Source organism: Streptopelia decaocto (genome assembly GCF_964273445.1).
Source record: "Streptopelia decaocto genome assembly, chromosome: 5".
Taxonomy (NCBI): domain Eukaryota; kingdom Metazoa; phylum Chordata; class Aves; order Columbiformes; family Columbidae; genus Streptopelia; species Streptopelia decaocto.
In genome coordinates this window covers 35,471,074-35,486,724 of record NC_138659.1, presented here as the reverse complement: position 1 = coordinate 35,486,724, position 15,651 = coordinate 35,471,074, and the positions used below count along the sequence as shown (strand labels likewise).

The following is a 15,651-nucleotide window of genomic DNA, read 5'->3' as shown; positions in this document are numbered from 1 at the left end:
GCTGAGCTGCTGGTGGGAGTCACGGTGGCCAGGCTTTGGTCACAGAGCAACCTGGGGCCTGTTTAGGCAGCTGGGGGCCAGCAGTGCTGTGTGCCAGGGGTCACAGGGACTTGCTGCAGCACCCGGCACATGGGGGAAGTGCTGCCATTTGGTCCCCATGGCTCTGGCACAGGATCTGGGAGCTCAAGCCTTTCTCCCTCCTGGTGCCACCCATGCCAGATCACTACCTGCTGCCACCCTCCTGCCTGTGCTGCCCCTTCTGCCCACAGACACCTCACCACACCGCTGCCTTCAGTCTTTATTGGTATAAAAGCCTTCAGCCTAAATTATATCAAAAAATGAGGAAGCCTGGTTTCACAACGGGTGGCTCAAAATGGCCACAAAAGGGTCATAAGTTAAGAGGTGCAATTAAAAAAAAGGCTCTGAGGAAATTCCCTTTCAGGAGAGCAGTAATTCAAGTGGTAACTTCAGGATAAAGGCCCCATGGGGAAGCCAAGCTCAGCTTGGACCTGCCAAAGACCGAGGTGCCCCGTGTGACTGTCCCCAGGCGGGGCGGTGGACACGGGGCAGGTCCCCATGGTGCAGCTGTGGCCCTGGTGGGGAAGGGACAGCAGGAGCAGGACACATTCAGGACGTCGGGAGGGAGGGAAGGCAGCAGCTCCCAGGGCACAGGGAGCAGAGCTGCCATCACCCGGTGCCTGGTCCCCTCCCGCCGCCCCGCTGGCAGCTCTCCCTGCGCCAGCCCCGAGGCTGCACAGTCTGTTAAGGCACAACTCAACTATCTGTAAACATGGCCGCCCACCCCCGGGAGGGCCCCGGGGAGAGATTCAAGTAAAGGTGGAAGCGAGGTGGCAGCTCCCCGGCTGTGCCACCCAAGCAGCTCCTCAGCTGTGGTGGTGGATGGAGCATCCTTGGTCACCTCCTGGCTGTGGGCGGCCTCAGGGCCACCTTTGGCGGGATGACCAAGGGGGATGCTGGCAGGAGGCGAGGGACGGCCCGTCCTGGCAGCTCCTCGCCGGGGCACGTCGCCTTGCTCTTCAGTGCCGGGAGGGGTTTGCTGGGCGGCTTCGGCTTCTGGTGGGAGGAGAGGAGAGATCCGAGTTCCTCACCTGGGCCCCAAGAAGGGACCGCGAGGGGGACAGGGGGCAGAGGAAGGGGCCCCAGTCAGCCACTGGGGCCACCCCACATGTCATGAGCTGGTCAGGCCAGGGGAGGCTGGGGGGGGGGGGGCTGTCTGGGAAGGACAGGCCACCCCGCCACGAGGCAGCGGTGGCTTTCACAGGGGCTGTTACCTGCCGGGGCCGTCCTGGAGGGGCTGCAGATGGCACCTGGGGGGCTGGTGCCGGCACCTGCGGGGTCACCAAAAACTGGGGTGAGTGGCCACCCTCCCGCCCCGCCACAAAGCTGCCCCGCGCTGGGGCTCTGCCCCCCACGTACCTGCGGGGCCGGGCGGCCGCACACAAGGGGCCGTGCGTCCCGCAGAGCTGCCGTGCTGCTCAGCAGGCTGGGGCGGCCGATGTCATGGCGGAACAGCTGGCGACGGGGGGGGCGCGTCCGGCCTCCCTCCTGGAAGAGCGGGTTGGCGAGGCCGGTGGCGGGCCCGCTGGAGGCCCTGCGGTGGGGCAGAGGGACGATGTGGGGCTGCTGCGGGCACCCCCTGAGCTCAGCCTGTGCAGCTGTGGCTCAGCCCCATTGTGGGGCAGAGGAGAGGGGAATTACCCTTTCTGGAAGTGCCTCGTCCCCCTCCTCCTGAGGAGCACCACGGCACTGCCGAGCAGGATGCCGGAGAGCCCCAGCACAGCCAGCACAGCTGCCCAGACCACGCTGCTGCTCCCTGCGGAGACCCGGTGGCGTTGGGACAGGCACCCCCACACCGGGGACACCCCAAGGGGATGGGGCAGTGCCTACAGGCACCACAGTGGGATGCCGACCCCCTCCCCAGGGTCTCTCCCTGGCTGAGGGAGCCCGGACCAGCCATGTGCAGGGCTGCCATACCTGCTGCCATCCCTGAAATCCTCTGCTGGCAGTATGGCGCTGCCCAGCCCGGCTCACAGTGACACTCGCGCTTGTGGTTGCACACCTGTGGTGAGGGAGGAACGCGTCAGGGCCATGGATGTGCCATGCTGCCCCGGCCCCGCTCTGGCATACACAGCATACCCCATGGTTGTTGCACTTGGCTGAGCAGTTCTTATTGCCGTAGACCAGGAGGTTCTGGCAGCGCCCGGCATAGCAGACCTGGGGGCAGGCAGGGGGGCTCTGAGGCTGCCCCAGGTCCCCGAGGCCAGCGGTCACCCCCCTGCAGCCCCAGCATCTCACCATCTCCTCTCCGCACTTGGCACCGGTGGGCACGAGCCTGAGCTTGGCCACCACCTCATTAGCATCGTTGCTGGCGATGACCGCCCTGCACTTGAAGCGCCCAAAGAAGAGGGAGTAGGAGCCGCCACCGAGGATGGGGCTGGCGTTGTCGCTCAGGCACAGCAGCGTGCCGCACTTCACGTCCCTGCGGGAGGAGCGGCCATGAGCAGCAGGGGTGGCAGGGGCCGGGGAACGTCACCCGGCCCCACGGTGCTCCCTCAACCCCCAGCTCCTTACTTGGGGCTGCAGGGCCGCTTCCCGTACTCAGTCAGGCAGTGGAGGTGAAGGTGTTGCTCACTGTTGTGCTTAAAGCAGATGTCAGGAGCCACCTGGGCCTCTGCGGGACACACAGAAAGGGTCACACAGAGCCAGAGCCCGTGCTAAGCTGATGGTGCCCGGCAGCAGTGGCCACACTTTCGGGTCAGCAGCCACAGCACCCAGATGGGGACGCAGGAAGGGACGGCAGCCCAGCAGTGCCCCGGCCTGCAGCACATGGGCGAGGAGGGCGGAAGGTGGGGAGCAGGTACCTGTGCCCCAGAGCGCGCGGCACTGCTCGCCGTGCGAGGGGCAGGCCCCGTTGTAGCAGTAGCCATTGCCGTTCTGGCAGGGGACGCCGTTCTCCTGGAAGACGTCCTCCGGGCACTCGGCGCTCAGGCCGGTGCAGCGCTCGGGCAGGTCGCAGTCGTTCTTGCTGGCCCGGCAGAGCGCACCGGCAGCCTTCACCTGCACAGAAAAGGGGATGTCAGCATTGCCTCGGTGCTCGCGCATCTCCAGATCCACGCAGGCACCACAGCCCAGCAGCGCTCTTGTCTTTGAAACATCTCCCGGCACCTCAGAGATCCAGACATGGCAGCGAGTGCCACTCTGGCACAAAGACATTTGCTATTGACTGAGCTCCTGCACCGTCAGACCTCAGCCTGGGTCTTCCCATAGTTAAACCTCTCCCTGCAGGCAACACTTTGTGCTTTGCTTTTAGTCTGGAGTTGTCCCAGGGGTCTTCTTCCAGCCCTGTCTCTTCACATTGAGGCATTTCTCACACTGTGTGCAGGAACCAGGGCATACAATAGCTCTATCAGGGACAGAGGCTGCTTCACCCACCCAACCGCCTCCCACCCGAGATGCTGACTGTCCATGCAGTGAGCGCATCGCACGGGAAGCAGGATTCCCCCAAAACCACTGGGTGCTTTTGGCTCTGAGCAGGCTGCTCCAGAGGTCCCCCAGGCTCTCCCGCGGGCTGTGGACACACCTTGCGCGAATGGGAAGCTCCGGAAGGGCCCGGCGCAGGGCGGGCGGCAGTACCTTGCAGTCCTGGCAGCAGTCCCCCCGCGCGCACTCGGCTCCCTCTCTCAGCTGGCAAGTGGTGGCGTTGCAGCAGCGGTCAGAGCATTCCTGTGAGACAGGGATGGACTGAAACCCTCCCAAAAGCTCCCTGAAAGACCCTTCTCTTCCTTTCTGGGCGTCACAGTATCACAGTATCACAGTATGTTTGGGATTGGAAGGGACCTCAAAAGCTCATCCAGTCCAATCCCCCTGCTGGAGCAGGAACGCCCAGGTGAGGTTGCACAGGAACATGTCCAGGCAGGTTGGAATGTCTGCAGAGAAGGAGACTCCACAACCGCCCTGGGCAGCCTGGGCCAGGCTCTGACACCCTCGCTGAGAAGAAGTTTCTTCTCATATTTAAGTGGAACCTCCTGTGTTCCAGTTTGAACCCATTACCCCTTGTCCTATCACTGAGAAGAGCCTGGCTCCACCCTCCTGACACTCACCCTTTATATATCTGTAAACATGAATGAGGTCGCCCCTCAGTCTCCTCCAAGCTAAAGAGCCCCAGCTCCCTCAGCCTTTCCTCACACGGGAGATGCTCCACTCCCTTAATCAAATCCCTTTTCCAAATCTGCATGAGAGGTGCCAGGTCTCTGCCACCCACGCGTCCCCCGGGCTCTCAGAGGGCATCCCTACCTCCAGCGTGCCGCAGTCGCACTGCTCTCCCCGCTCCACAAACTGGTTCCCGCACACTGGCCCCCCGTACAGCTCATCTGCCCTGGGGACGTTCAGCAGGCAGCTGGTCCTGGGGTCCCCGAGGAACTGCCACATGTCCTGCTCACTGCAGCGGCTGAAGAGCTTGGGGTAAACCAGGCTGAGGGGCACAAGAACAGGCAGTCGTGAGCAGAGATGAGAGCCCACCAGCCCAGGGAGAAGCTGGAAGGCCACCAGCAGACTCAAAGACACCGACAAAGTGCAGCTTCAAGTGAAGTGTCCACCCAGACCTGACCATCTCACAGGCTTCATGCCATCCAGACAGTGCTGGAGGACAACTCAAAATATTTGCTGTCCAGGGACATTCCCCTTTCTCCTTCACTCACCCAACACTTGCCGCCATGACGCATCCTCCATCAGCTTTGGGGACAGGACAGTGGCAGCCAGTAACGTCTTCATCGTGAGACATCCCCAGGTTGTGTCCCATCTCGTGAGCCATGGTGGATGCAGCGCCAATAGGATTTGCACTGTGGTCCTGTGGGACAAGAAGTGCAGCGTGGTTCAGTGCTCTTCACAGCATCTCCACGGGACCCTCTGAGGCTCTTTAGCTGCTCAGTGCCAGGTCTCACTGCTGCCGGCAGCTCGTTCACTAATGCTGACATGCTGAGATAAAGGAAGACAACAGCTGGACTTGGTCCCATGGCCCTTCAAGACCTCCCAAGGGGTACAAGTGAGCTTAGATATTGTGGCTACCCTGAAATGATGCTTTGTGGTGCTTCTGCACAGCCACAGGTCCCACGGCCAACTGCTGCCACTCCAACAAAGCGCGGGAGGGATGAGGAGCACAGCCAGGGTGGCCAAGGAGCAATTACAAACTAAGTCCCAGCCATCTGATCGGTGGCAGGAGAAGCTCTGTGTGCACTGAACTGCTCTGGGAAGCTCTCCAGGGCTCAGGCATATCAGAGCGTCCCCAGGCACCCAGCTGGGTTTCCACAGCCACCCTTCCCCTGTGGCCTCCACACTTCTCTGGGGCTTAGTCACTCAAAGGTTGGAGATGCCATGGACCACATCCAGCCCAAAGGCTATGGAGGGGGAAAGCTGGAGACCAGTGGAGGAGAGACCCGCTCTGAAAAATGCAGGGAGCGCAGCCCATGGGGCTGCTGCTGCCCTCCCGGCACGTGGCTGGGCAGTGGGACCCACCTGGTTGACACCACCTGAGTCCCTGGTGCACATCACAAGCTTCTTGGCGAGCCCTACAGTCGTGCCGTGGAAGTCTATGCCCCTGTGGGATTGAGATGCCATGGCCACGTCTCCCGGGCAGCAGCAAGGCTGCAAGGATGGTGAGCTGGTGGTCCCCATCCTTACGTGATCAGCTGGGCATTGTCGTGCGGCTTCCTCCGCAGCAGCTCGGCCTCACGCCAGTGGAGGAAGTTGTCCAGTGTCACCTCCGGGTTGGGACTGACCACGATCTTGTCCTTGTGGCTCCACACCTCCAAGCCAATCAAGGCCACGCGCAGGCGAAGAGGCTGATAAAGCTGAAGTGGGAGACAGCCCAGAGGGAATGCTTGGGTTCAAGCTGCATGAGCGGAGGGAAGGTCCCAACTCCCCAGGGAACTGCAACCCCACCTCACTGTGCGACACCAGCTCTGTTACCCCCTCAATAAATAACACAAGCTGGGGTGGCCACGTAGACAAGGTTTACCCTGGGATTTCTGGGCTCCCTCTTGGGTGGTGAAGGCTGGGATGCTGCTCCCATGCTGCCAACCAAAGTGTGAGCTGAAGCCAGGCAAGCAGAAGCCCACCTTTGGTACAGTGTGTCCGTCACCCTCTCCTCATTAGCACACACTCCAGCTTGAGAGTGGCCATGGGACAAGCCCCCGGGGCTTACGAGAAGAAAACTCTCGCCCCTTCCCTTAGGAGAGCTGTGAGGCAGCTGTCCTGTGCTCCTGAGGACCCAGGGCTGAGCTGCTTGTCATGTCCATTCTGCACACCATGGCGCAGGAAGTTGGTCCCCCTGTGGCAGCCCACCCACGGGCTTGAGATGAGCTCCAGCTCCATCACCCTACCCACACCAACCTCTCGTCCAGCGCGCTCGTGCCGGCACTGCGGGGTGTGTGAGAGCAGGGCGGGCAGGTCCAGACCCCCGGGCTCACCTTGTCAACGTGGTTGACGATTTCCTTCATGCGATTCTGCACCGTGCGCAAGTCCTTGTGTTTCCTGAACTATGGGAAGGACATGGAGAGATTTCCAGGCTGGCTTCAACTTCCTCGCTGCAGTGGATGAGAGTGAACACGCAGGCACCGTCTCTCCCCACCACCCCGTGCTTACCTCCTCGTTGTCCACGACCAGCACCAGCTCCACGTATCGGGGACCTTTGTGTAACGGAGCTGATTTCTGGAAGGGAAGAGGAAAGTGAGCACAGAGGGGCTCAGCTCTGCAGCTTGCCAAGCCCTGTGGTTGACCCTCCTGTGGGATATGTTGGATCCTGAGGCATCTTCCAATGTTATTCAAGGCTAGTAGGTCTTCTAGCACTGCTTTCTGATGTTACTTTGCTGGGTGTTTCAGACATCTTCCAACATAAGGAAAAACCAAAGCCTGCTATTGAGGCATGAGAGAGGCTCTGCAGGCATCACAGAGCTCATGGGGTGGGAGAACACTCCTGCTAAAGGTGCAGGATCTGAGAACTTGTTCCCACCAGGAGCTGGGCCACTGGGAGCAATCCGCGTTTGGGTACCCCACCAACAATGCCTGGGAGAGGAGCATCTCCAGGAGAAGCAACATGGCCCCACTCCTCTCCTGGACTTCACAGGACCTAGGCTCTTGCAAACTCAGCTACAGGAAGGAGAAGCAATGCAATCCTTAACCCAGCGGTAGAGCTTCATGGCTGCAGGAATTTTCGGCTCGTGGTCATATTCGAGAGCGGCACCGGCCTCTCGGCACGTGCCGCGCTTCCCCCGCAGGTGAGCTGCCCGGTACACGGCGTGCTGGCCAGCCGCATGGCCTTCCAGGGGCTCCAGCAGGAAGGTGGTCTCATTCACCCGGAAAAACCCACTGCCAAGAGAGAGCGCGGGCGTCAGGCAGGGGAGATGTCCAGCAGGACACACAGACCCCACATGCATCCCCAAAAGTGCCTGCGGTACAATATACAGCTGCCAAATCCCAGCTAGGAAACCACCCCACCCCTTCATGGCTCCCTAGGGCAGCTTGGATGAGCTACACGCCACTAGTGGTATGTGACAGGTCCTGCTGGCCACCTGGATGAAGGCACACTCGGTGCAAAGCCCCAGCAGCCCTTGGGCAGTGCATGAGGAGGTACGGGGTGCAGGAGCCCACAGCAATGCAAGGGACGGGGTGTCTCTGCCCTGCAGCCTCGCCTGGCCCAAGAGCACATCGAAGAGGTGCTGCAGGATGGATGGAGCTGACCGGGGCCATGCCAGGAGACAGGGAGCAGTAGGAAACATGTCCACAGCATTTGGTTTTGGAGGCTGCAGAAGCACCGGATGAACAAAAGGACTGTCAGGGAGGGTGGAAACTGGCTGCTGGGCAGGCAGAGAGCAAACTGTGCCATGGCATCCATGGCCAGTGGCAATGGGACTTTCCATTACTTTGGGCAGCAGAAATGTCCCAGGGTTCAGCAAGAACTGCCCGGTGCTGCCGGGCCAGGTTTAACACAGCATTTCTGCTAAGCAGCTCTGGCCTGATGCTGTTTGTAAGGTGTCCCATGTGCCCTGTCCGTATCGTCCTTGACTCCTGTCCTGCCCTTGTACATCTTGTCCTCCTGCCACACAAGGATATTGAGCGTCCCATGTATGCACAAGCTGTGCGAGCCAAGGTCTCCGTAGACACAAGCCCTGCTCTCAAAGTGAGGAGCTGGCTGCCACGCAGCTCCAGTGGGTGTTTCACCCATTTGCAGGTCCCTGCGTGCCCCAGGGACCACCCATCCTCCTCAAACACCCCATGTGAGGGACCCTTCCTCTCTGTTTTACTGTCTTGCACTGCCTGGCTGCCAGCTGATCTTAAAGAGAACAGCAGAGTACGAATCTTTGATGGCAAACTGAGCAACCTCGCATGGACCTGGTGGCTTGGGTTACTCTGCAAGGACGGTTTCTGCTGTTAAACGAAGGTAGACCCAGGGCAGCCTTTGAGGAATGAGCACCAGCGTGGCCAGCAGTCGGTGGGTGGAGGGAGACACAGCTGACCTGATGCACTGTGTCCTTTCCTTTCAGAAAGGCACTCGGCCACCAGCTCTAGGAGCTCGGTGTGACCTGGAGGTGATGCTGGCTGCCTGCAAGCTGGTGCATCACCACAAGCACGCTACAGCACTGGGATCAAGCTTGGTCCCGTCTGCCCTGGGAAGACTGGACAGATCTGGGACGAGCTGTGTCCTGTTGCTAGGGAGGGCACTCCTGCACAGACCTCCGGCCATGCTCAGGTTCCCAGCCTCAACCCACGCCATGGGTCAACCCCTCAAAAGCGGGGTCTCTTCCTCGGGGGAGAGCTGAGCTGTCCCTCCCTCACCTGGCCAGCCACAGTGCCCCGGGGAGCCGCAGATCCTACCTGAGCCCGCCGCAGGTGCTGATGCTCGCTGCTGAGTCGGCATATCCTCGCACATGGCCCTGATAAAAGCAGTGATCCTGCGGCCGAGAGAGAGGAGAGGTGCAACGGGGATCCGCGCCAGCCGCCGCCACGGCGGGACCCACGGGAGCGGCAGAACCACGCTTGCCCGGGCCGGCCCCGTACCTGAACATTCGGCTTCTCCGTGACCTCCGTGCCGTCGGCAGAGTAGTGCGTCTGGGTGTAGTGCTGCCCCAGCAGCTCCCTGCGGGGTGGGAAGGGGCATCATCAGTGACCCCAGTTTTGGGGAGAGGATGGAAAGCTTTGGGGATGAAGTTGGTAACGTTGGGTATGGTGGGCTCATGACGTCCCTAGGTGGGTTTGGCAAGGAGGGGGAAAAAATGCAGTCTTTTGCTAGCAAGGGTCTGAGCTGAGGGCTTAGATCACTGGTGTGGTGACACCGGACCTTGGAGAAGTGACGTTCACAGCAAGGGTGGGAATCGATCCTCCCCCTGGCTGTCCCACCCACACTCACTTGTTCTTCTCCAGCCGCAAGAGGTAGTCCCTGCCTTCAGCACGAACGCTGTAGAGGACACGGTCCGGATAGATGCTCTGCATGAAAGACAGATGACAGCACAGACCCACCGTCACCAGGAGCTACAGAAGAGAGGACCTCTTGGCCCCCATCCTGCCCAGAAAGGCGATGGGGTCTGCATGTGCCCTGCTGTGGGACAAGGAGCCTGGCCGCTCGCCCTGGAGGCACCCAGCAAAGACACAGGAAATCAGAAGAGAAGAAAGAAAGCATATGAGCAATAGCACAAATCCCGGCACATCCTGAGATAAAGAACAGGTCACCAGCAATGAAACAGAGTCAGCAAAGTCTGGTTTCCCGTGTCTGACACATGGCTGCAGATGGCCATGCCAGAAACTGAGGTTTCCTACTCATCAATCACAAAGCTGCATTTTTGGGGACTGAGCTCAGCACTTACTCACAGGCTGAACCACAAAGATCCCCAGTGCCAAACAGCTCCCAGCAGCCGAAACTTCCTTATCTTTGACTGATCTAACATGCAAGATCACGGTTAGACAACCACCTTCTCTTGGTTCTCATCTGAGAGTAGATTTTGTACCACTGTGTGCCAGATCCCACGAGCATCACCCTAGAGCTGGTGGAAGGGACCTCGAGGCATCTCAAGTCCAACCTCCAGTCACTATGGCTGGGTCAGGTTGGCCGTGGCTCAGCCCAGATGAGCCCTGAACCCCTAGGATGGAGATGTCCCTCCAGAAGTGTTTCCCTCTGGTACGTCTTGCAATCTCCATCTGCAGAGGCTGAGCCACACACCTCCTGAAGTCCCATCCCATTGGGGCCACTGAGAGAAACAACAGCCCCTTGCATGGTGTCTTGCATCAGGCTGCCCCCCTGGCACCAGGGACCTCCTTAGTCACTGCCACAGCACAGACACCTCTCCTGAAGGCACATGGGTGGAGAACTGAGCAAAAGGCATAGCCGAGGTCTCCCTCAGGGCCAGCATTGCTCCTGGATGAGGTGTGCGGCCTCTCCCTAGGGAGGATGACGGCACCTGCCCTCATACCACAGCTCAGCGCTCCTGGGATCAGCTGCGGCTGAGCGGAAAGTCCTGCTGACTCAGTCCCAGCGGGGCCCATCCCTCGGTCACCCTCAGTTCTACCCGGCTTGCATTTCCAACCTGAAGCGATGGGCATGGAACCCTCTCTGCGTGCTGAGCGGGTGACAACGAGCCTGCCGGGTGGCCGGGCAGCCCAGGGCACCGCCGGCATGTGGGCACACTCATGGGTCCCCAGCACATTCTTCTCCTATGAACAGTGTCTGCTGCCTGACTTGGACGTTCTGTGGCGTGTCCACCAACAAAGAGATGCTTTGTTATTGTTGGCAGTGCCGGAGCCAGAAGAGGTCTTAAGAAATGGCAGGAAAGCGCTTAAAAGGGGGTGGAGGGTCAGAGACTGTCTCCTGGAGACAACCGCAGGGCAAGCTAAAAAGAAAAAGTCCTGATACAGCTTCTCTGAATCACCCCCTTCCTTATTAGCATGGGCTGTGCGAGGGCTCCAGATGGGAAGGCTCTGGGAGCGCCGGCAGCCAACTGTGCCCTGCCGGAGCCCTGCCGACCCCTGACCGTGCTGAGTGAGCAGAGCACAGCCCTGGCCACAGCACACAGACAGGACACATTTCTCCCAGCTGCTCCTCCTGAGAGACCCAGAGAGCTTGCAGGGGATCAGGACATGATGCCACTGTCCCACCCCAGCAAAGGGTATTTCGTCCCCAGGTGGGAAGAGGTAGCGGGTCTCGCTAGGACATGAGAGATGAGGCTCGTTGCACCAGGCGATGTGTCGGTGGAGCTGCAGCACAACAGAGGAGGAAAACAAGGTGGGTCACTGGGCCACCATCATCCCCTGCTCCTGCGCCATCCAGCCCCACTGCAACATCCTTCTGGCTCCTGCAGAGGCCTGTGCTGGGCCAGCAGGAGCTTGGCTGTCACCACCCAGGCACAGGACTTGCCTCTTTGACTCCACTGGCTCTGGGACATGGTGGGGGAGACCAGCAGGGATGTGCGAGCACAGGTGGGCTGGCAGAGAAGCCAGCAGCTTGCAACAGCAGGTCTTAAACAGGCTGGAAAACACCCTCTTTGAAACACTGGAACGTGGGGATGAGAGAAGGGTCACTTCTGCAATCAAGAGCATGTACCTATAAAACTTTCTGAAGGCCCTTCTTGCTCTATTTCCTGTTCCTTTCCATGAAGAACTCAGGTTTGCCACATGCCCTGTTGTACCCCTTCTAAGGTTGGGTCGGAGGAGAAGACCACGGCCCATGGGAAGGCTGGAATCGCAGGAGATCCTGTGCTGCAGGACCCAGGTCTCCACCCTGTCTGCAGGGCTGACTATTTTGATTTAAGCAAAGCCAGAAAGCAGCTGACCTGCTTCCAGTCTCACCTGGCAGATGCTCTGCCGGACCAACCCTGCCTGTCCCAAATGCTCTGACTCAGGAACCAGGTCTTGGCCACCAGGGGCTGCTAATGGAAAGCCACAGGAGGAGCTGGTGCACAAAACTCCTGTCCAGCTACCTCTCCCCACTTCAAAGAGGGGCTTGGTGGTGCTCAAACCTTGCTGAGAACCTCCCCGGGACAGCAAACGCAGCTTCTGTGGAAGAGGAGCAAAACGGCTTGAAAGGCAGGAGACCTCATACCCTCAACACGGCAGGTTTGGGAAGGACAAGGACCACCCAGTCCAAGACCGACCACCACCCACAGCTGTCCCAGAAGCACACGGCTCGAGCGGATGTCTTGTCCTGTGCCATGGAAAGCGGACGGACCCCGAGTTGGGTGCGGAGCCGCCCGGCACAGATGGTGTCTCTAAATAGCCTGGGGAATGTTTATCTCGTGGACAAGTTTAGGTTTCTAGAGCAGAGCAAACAGATGCTTTCAGGGAGTGTTTTTGAAGCTAGTTTATCAGAAAGGGTCTGAATCACAGATGAACGTGCTGTACAAAGAGCTTACTAGGAAATAAATGCCCCCAGCCCATACATCTCATCAGGTGTTAAAGTCAGAGCTTTTCAGTCCTAGGAAATGAATCCATGTATTTGGCTGAATTGCAAAGTGTCTTTGAGGTCAATGCCATCATCTTGTGGACATCAACGCCAAGCACTCAAAACTCCTGAGTCAAACCCCATTCCTTTCACCAAATTACAAGGTTTCCCAAGAAAAATAACACTGGCTTGCTTTCATGTGGGTTTCTGCAACTTTCTGATTCTTATTTCCCTTTCCCAAAGGACAAAAAAACCACCAACTTCAGCAAACACAGCAAGAAAAGTGCTTACAGCTCAACGAGGCTTTGCAAATCCCTCCTTAAGCAAAGACCAGATGTCACAAGATCACTGCAAGGCTGCAAGATGTGTCGCCGCTGGGTAACGTCGCTGAAGAAAGCATTAGAGAAAGCAGCATCCCCCCCATCCAAGAGCCTACCCTGCTGTCTGCAGTTCCTATTTTGACGGGAAACAGTCCAGGAAAGCTGATGGGATCAGCTGTTTCAAGATGTCCACCCTCTGGGGTGGAAGCAATGGAAGAAAACGTGCATCAGGTCTAAGGGGGTTCAGCTCCAAGCCCAGCGGTGGGCCAAGGGTCTCCGCTGATTGCAAACCCCTCCCTGGACCCCCTGCAAGGCAGCAATGGCAGCTGCACCAAGCCAGTATTTGGGACATGACACCACTCACCGGTGCGGCAGAGAGGTCCCTCTTGCCCCGTGGTGCAGGCAGCTCACGCGGAGTCACCATCTCATACTTCTCGACATGGGAGAGCTTCTTCTCCAGCCCGGCAGTGGAACCTGGGAGAAGTCAAAGAGCTTTGAGCCGGGATACCCAGAAACAACAGAGCCAGAGGGTAATGGAAGCGGCCAACATGAAGGCGCAGGAGAGAGCCAAACCAGCAAATCCCAAAATACCCGCTCCCGTGGCCACAGGGTGCTTAGCATCAACCGTGGGTGAGCAGGTTCTTTCAAGGGTGGAAAACCCCACCGAGACCCTGGTGCACAAATACAGCGGGAGATTTTTCAGTTCCCTGACGCCACACTTTGGGACTTGCATCTGGCAGCTGCCGGGGGTCGTGTTTCGGAGAACGGCTCGAGTCTGGGCTGGCTCAGCTCTCCTCCCATCCTCTTTTTTGATGTCAGAAGGGAGACATTTCTGTGATAAACCCTTCGCCTTGCCCGTGAGCCCCAAAGCAGGAGCTCACGCCGCAGCCGCGCTGGTGCTCCCGGGGTCAGACGGGGCCGGTGAAGCCCCAGCAAGGCGGCGGCAGCGCGGGGCGCTCCGTCTGCGGGTGCCTGGCAGCCCTCGCCCACGGCACCAAGTGGGAGCCAAGAGCCTCATCACCACCCCCTCGGCCGGCTGAGTCACCGGTTCCCCCCCGGCACGCCGCATGCTGCCTGTGACAAATTTCCTCTCGTTCGCAGAAGCCTTTACATTTACAGGAGCCGAGGTGCCTTTACGTAACGGTGGGTGCCCCGTCGGTGCGGGGTGGCGGTGGGGGCACGGCGGGACAGAGGTCACCCAAAGTGTCCCTATGCGAGTGGAGCCACCGAGGGCAGCGAGGCTGGTCCTCAAAGCCCCTTTCTCCATCCTTTGCCCTCCGGCGAGTTTGAGGAGGTGATGCCAGCACTACCCGCCTAATCCCCCGGGGACCCCAGGGCTCAGCCTGGCAGATGAAGCGCTTAAAACCTTGCCCAGCTGTGACCCGTCCCAAAAATCCACCCCACACGCCTCTCGCACCTTGTACATCCCCTCCCGTGCCACTTCCCACGCGTGCCCTTCATTCTTGCGGGGAAATGCATGCCCCGACCGCGGTACCTTCAGCCCCGCCGCACGGCAGCAGCGCCCCGGGGAGCCGGGCGTTTGCCCCGAGCCCCAGAACTTGAGCACGGCCGCCCGCCCCGCCGGCCCCCGCCCGCCCGCCCCCGCTCACCGTGGCCCAGCAGCAGCAGCAGCAGCACCAGGACAAGCGGCGGGGCCATGGCTCGGAGCTGCCCGGCCCCAGCGCCGCCGCTCCGGCAGCGCCCGCCCGCCGCGACTCAGCGCGACTCACCGCCCCGGGGCGGGACGGGGCGGGACGGGGCCGCCCCCGCCCAGCGGGGCTGGGAGAGGCCGGGGCAGCGGGGAGGGTCCGGGGGTGCCTGTTGGGTTCATAGAGCCCTGCGGACCGTGCACGGGGCATCACAGAACCACAGAGGGGTTTGGGTTGAAGGGACCTCTGGAGATCACCCAGTCCAACCCCCCTGCTCACGCAGGGTCACAGAGCAGATCACACAGGGTCACGTCCAAGGGGTTTGAATGTCTCAGAGAAGGAGCCTCCACACCCGCTCTGGGCAGCCTGGGCCAGGCTCTGGCACCTCCCAGCAAAGAAGTTTCTCCTCATCTTCAGATGGACCCTCCTGTGTTTCAGTCTGTGCCCGTTGCTCCTCACCCTGTCACTGGGCACCACTGAACAGAGTCTGGTCCATCCTCTTGACACCCACCTTGGAGATATTTATCACATTGACCAGATCCCTCTCAGCTCCTCTTCTCCAGCTGAACAGCCCCAGCTGTCTCAGTCTCTCATCATAAAGATGCTCCAGGCCCCTCAGCATCTTCATAGCCACCCGTCATGGTCTAACCCAAGCTGGCAATACCCCCACGATAGCCACTCGCCCAACCCCCAACCGCCGCAGCAGGGGAGAGAATCAAAAGGGAAGGGAGAAACCTGGCTTGAGATAAACACGGTTCAATAAAATAACAAAATACTAATACACTACTAGCAAATATATATATAAAATAGTAACAAAAGATACTCAACAGGCTTCCAAGGGCAGTGGTGGAGTCACCATCCCTGGAGGGTTGGACAGAGATGAGGTTCTCAGGACATGGGGCAGTGCCAGGGGGGGTTAACGGTTGGACTCGATGATCTTACGGGTCTCTTCCAACCAAAATGATTCTATGTTTCTATGATTCTATGACTGGTGGTCTCCATCCTCTCCTTAGGTCTCTCTCCCTCTGTCAAGCTGGAGGAGCAGCTTTAGGCCACCAATGCAAAGAGAACTTGGCTCTTCCCTTTAAGGCCTTTGCAGAGCAGAAGGCACGGGAAAGGCAGGTCACTCACAGGGGCTCAAGCCCTGTACAACTCTGCAAGATACCCTGAAAGTCCTCTGCTGGGGACTTGGCCAATACGATATGAACGTCACACACCGGCCCACCAGCTGTGAACCTCA

The 15,651-nt window shown here is 59.5% G+C and overlaps 1 protein-coding gene across 1 annotated transcript; it reads right to left on the bottom strand.

The window, feature by feature from the left end:
• Nucleotides 1-285: 285 nt before the first annotated feature.
• Nucleotides 286-14,491, bottom strand: ADAM8 (ADAM metallopeptidase domain 8). The gene is made up of 22 exons (XM_082053858.1): nucleotides 14,373-14,491; nucleotides 13,127-13,236; nucleotides 9,422-9,498; nucleotides 9,073-9,151; nucleotides 8,890-8,966; nucleotides 7,197-7,383; nucleotides 6,661-6,726; nucleotides 6,486-6,554; nucleotides 5,698-5,867; nucleotides 5,533-5,614; nucleotides 4,719-4,867; nucleotides 4,315-4,492; nucleotides 3,655-3,744; nucleotides 2,883-3,078; nucleotides 2,593-2,692; nucleotides 2,317-2,500; nucleotides 2,158-2,235; nucleotides 1,996-2,080; nucleotides 1,720-1,834; nucleotides 1,438-1,612; nucleotides 1,293-1,349; nucleotides 286-1,074 (listed from the first exon to the last, which is right to left on the bottom strand). The coding sequence occupies exons 1-22, from the start codon at nucleotides 14,419-14,421 to the stop codon at nucleotides 916-918; spliced, it is 2,532 nt and encodes an 843-aa protein (XP_081909984.1). The 5' UTR covers nucleotides 14,422-14,491; the 3' UTR covers nucleotides 286-915.
• Nucleotides 14,492-15,651: the final 1,160 nt, after the last annotated feature.

Bases quoted from the DNA above. Each gene is read 5' to 3' on its own strand.
- ADAM8 (XM_082053858.1), bottom strand. From the start codon at position 14,421: ATGGCCCCGCCGCTTGTCCTGGTGCTGCTGCTGCTGCTGCTGGGCCAC. The intron at 6,555-6,660 runs GTAAGCACGGGG...TCCTTCCCATAG, and splicing joins TGGTCGTGGACAACGAGGAG to TTCAGGAAACACAAGGACTT. The intron at 5,615-5,697 runs GTAAGGATGGGG...TCAATCCCACAG, and splicing joins GACAATGCCCAGCTGATCAC to GGGCATAGACTTCCACGGCA.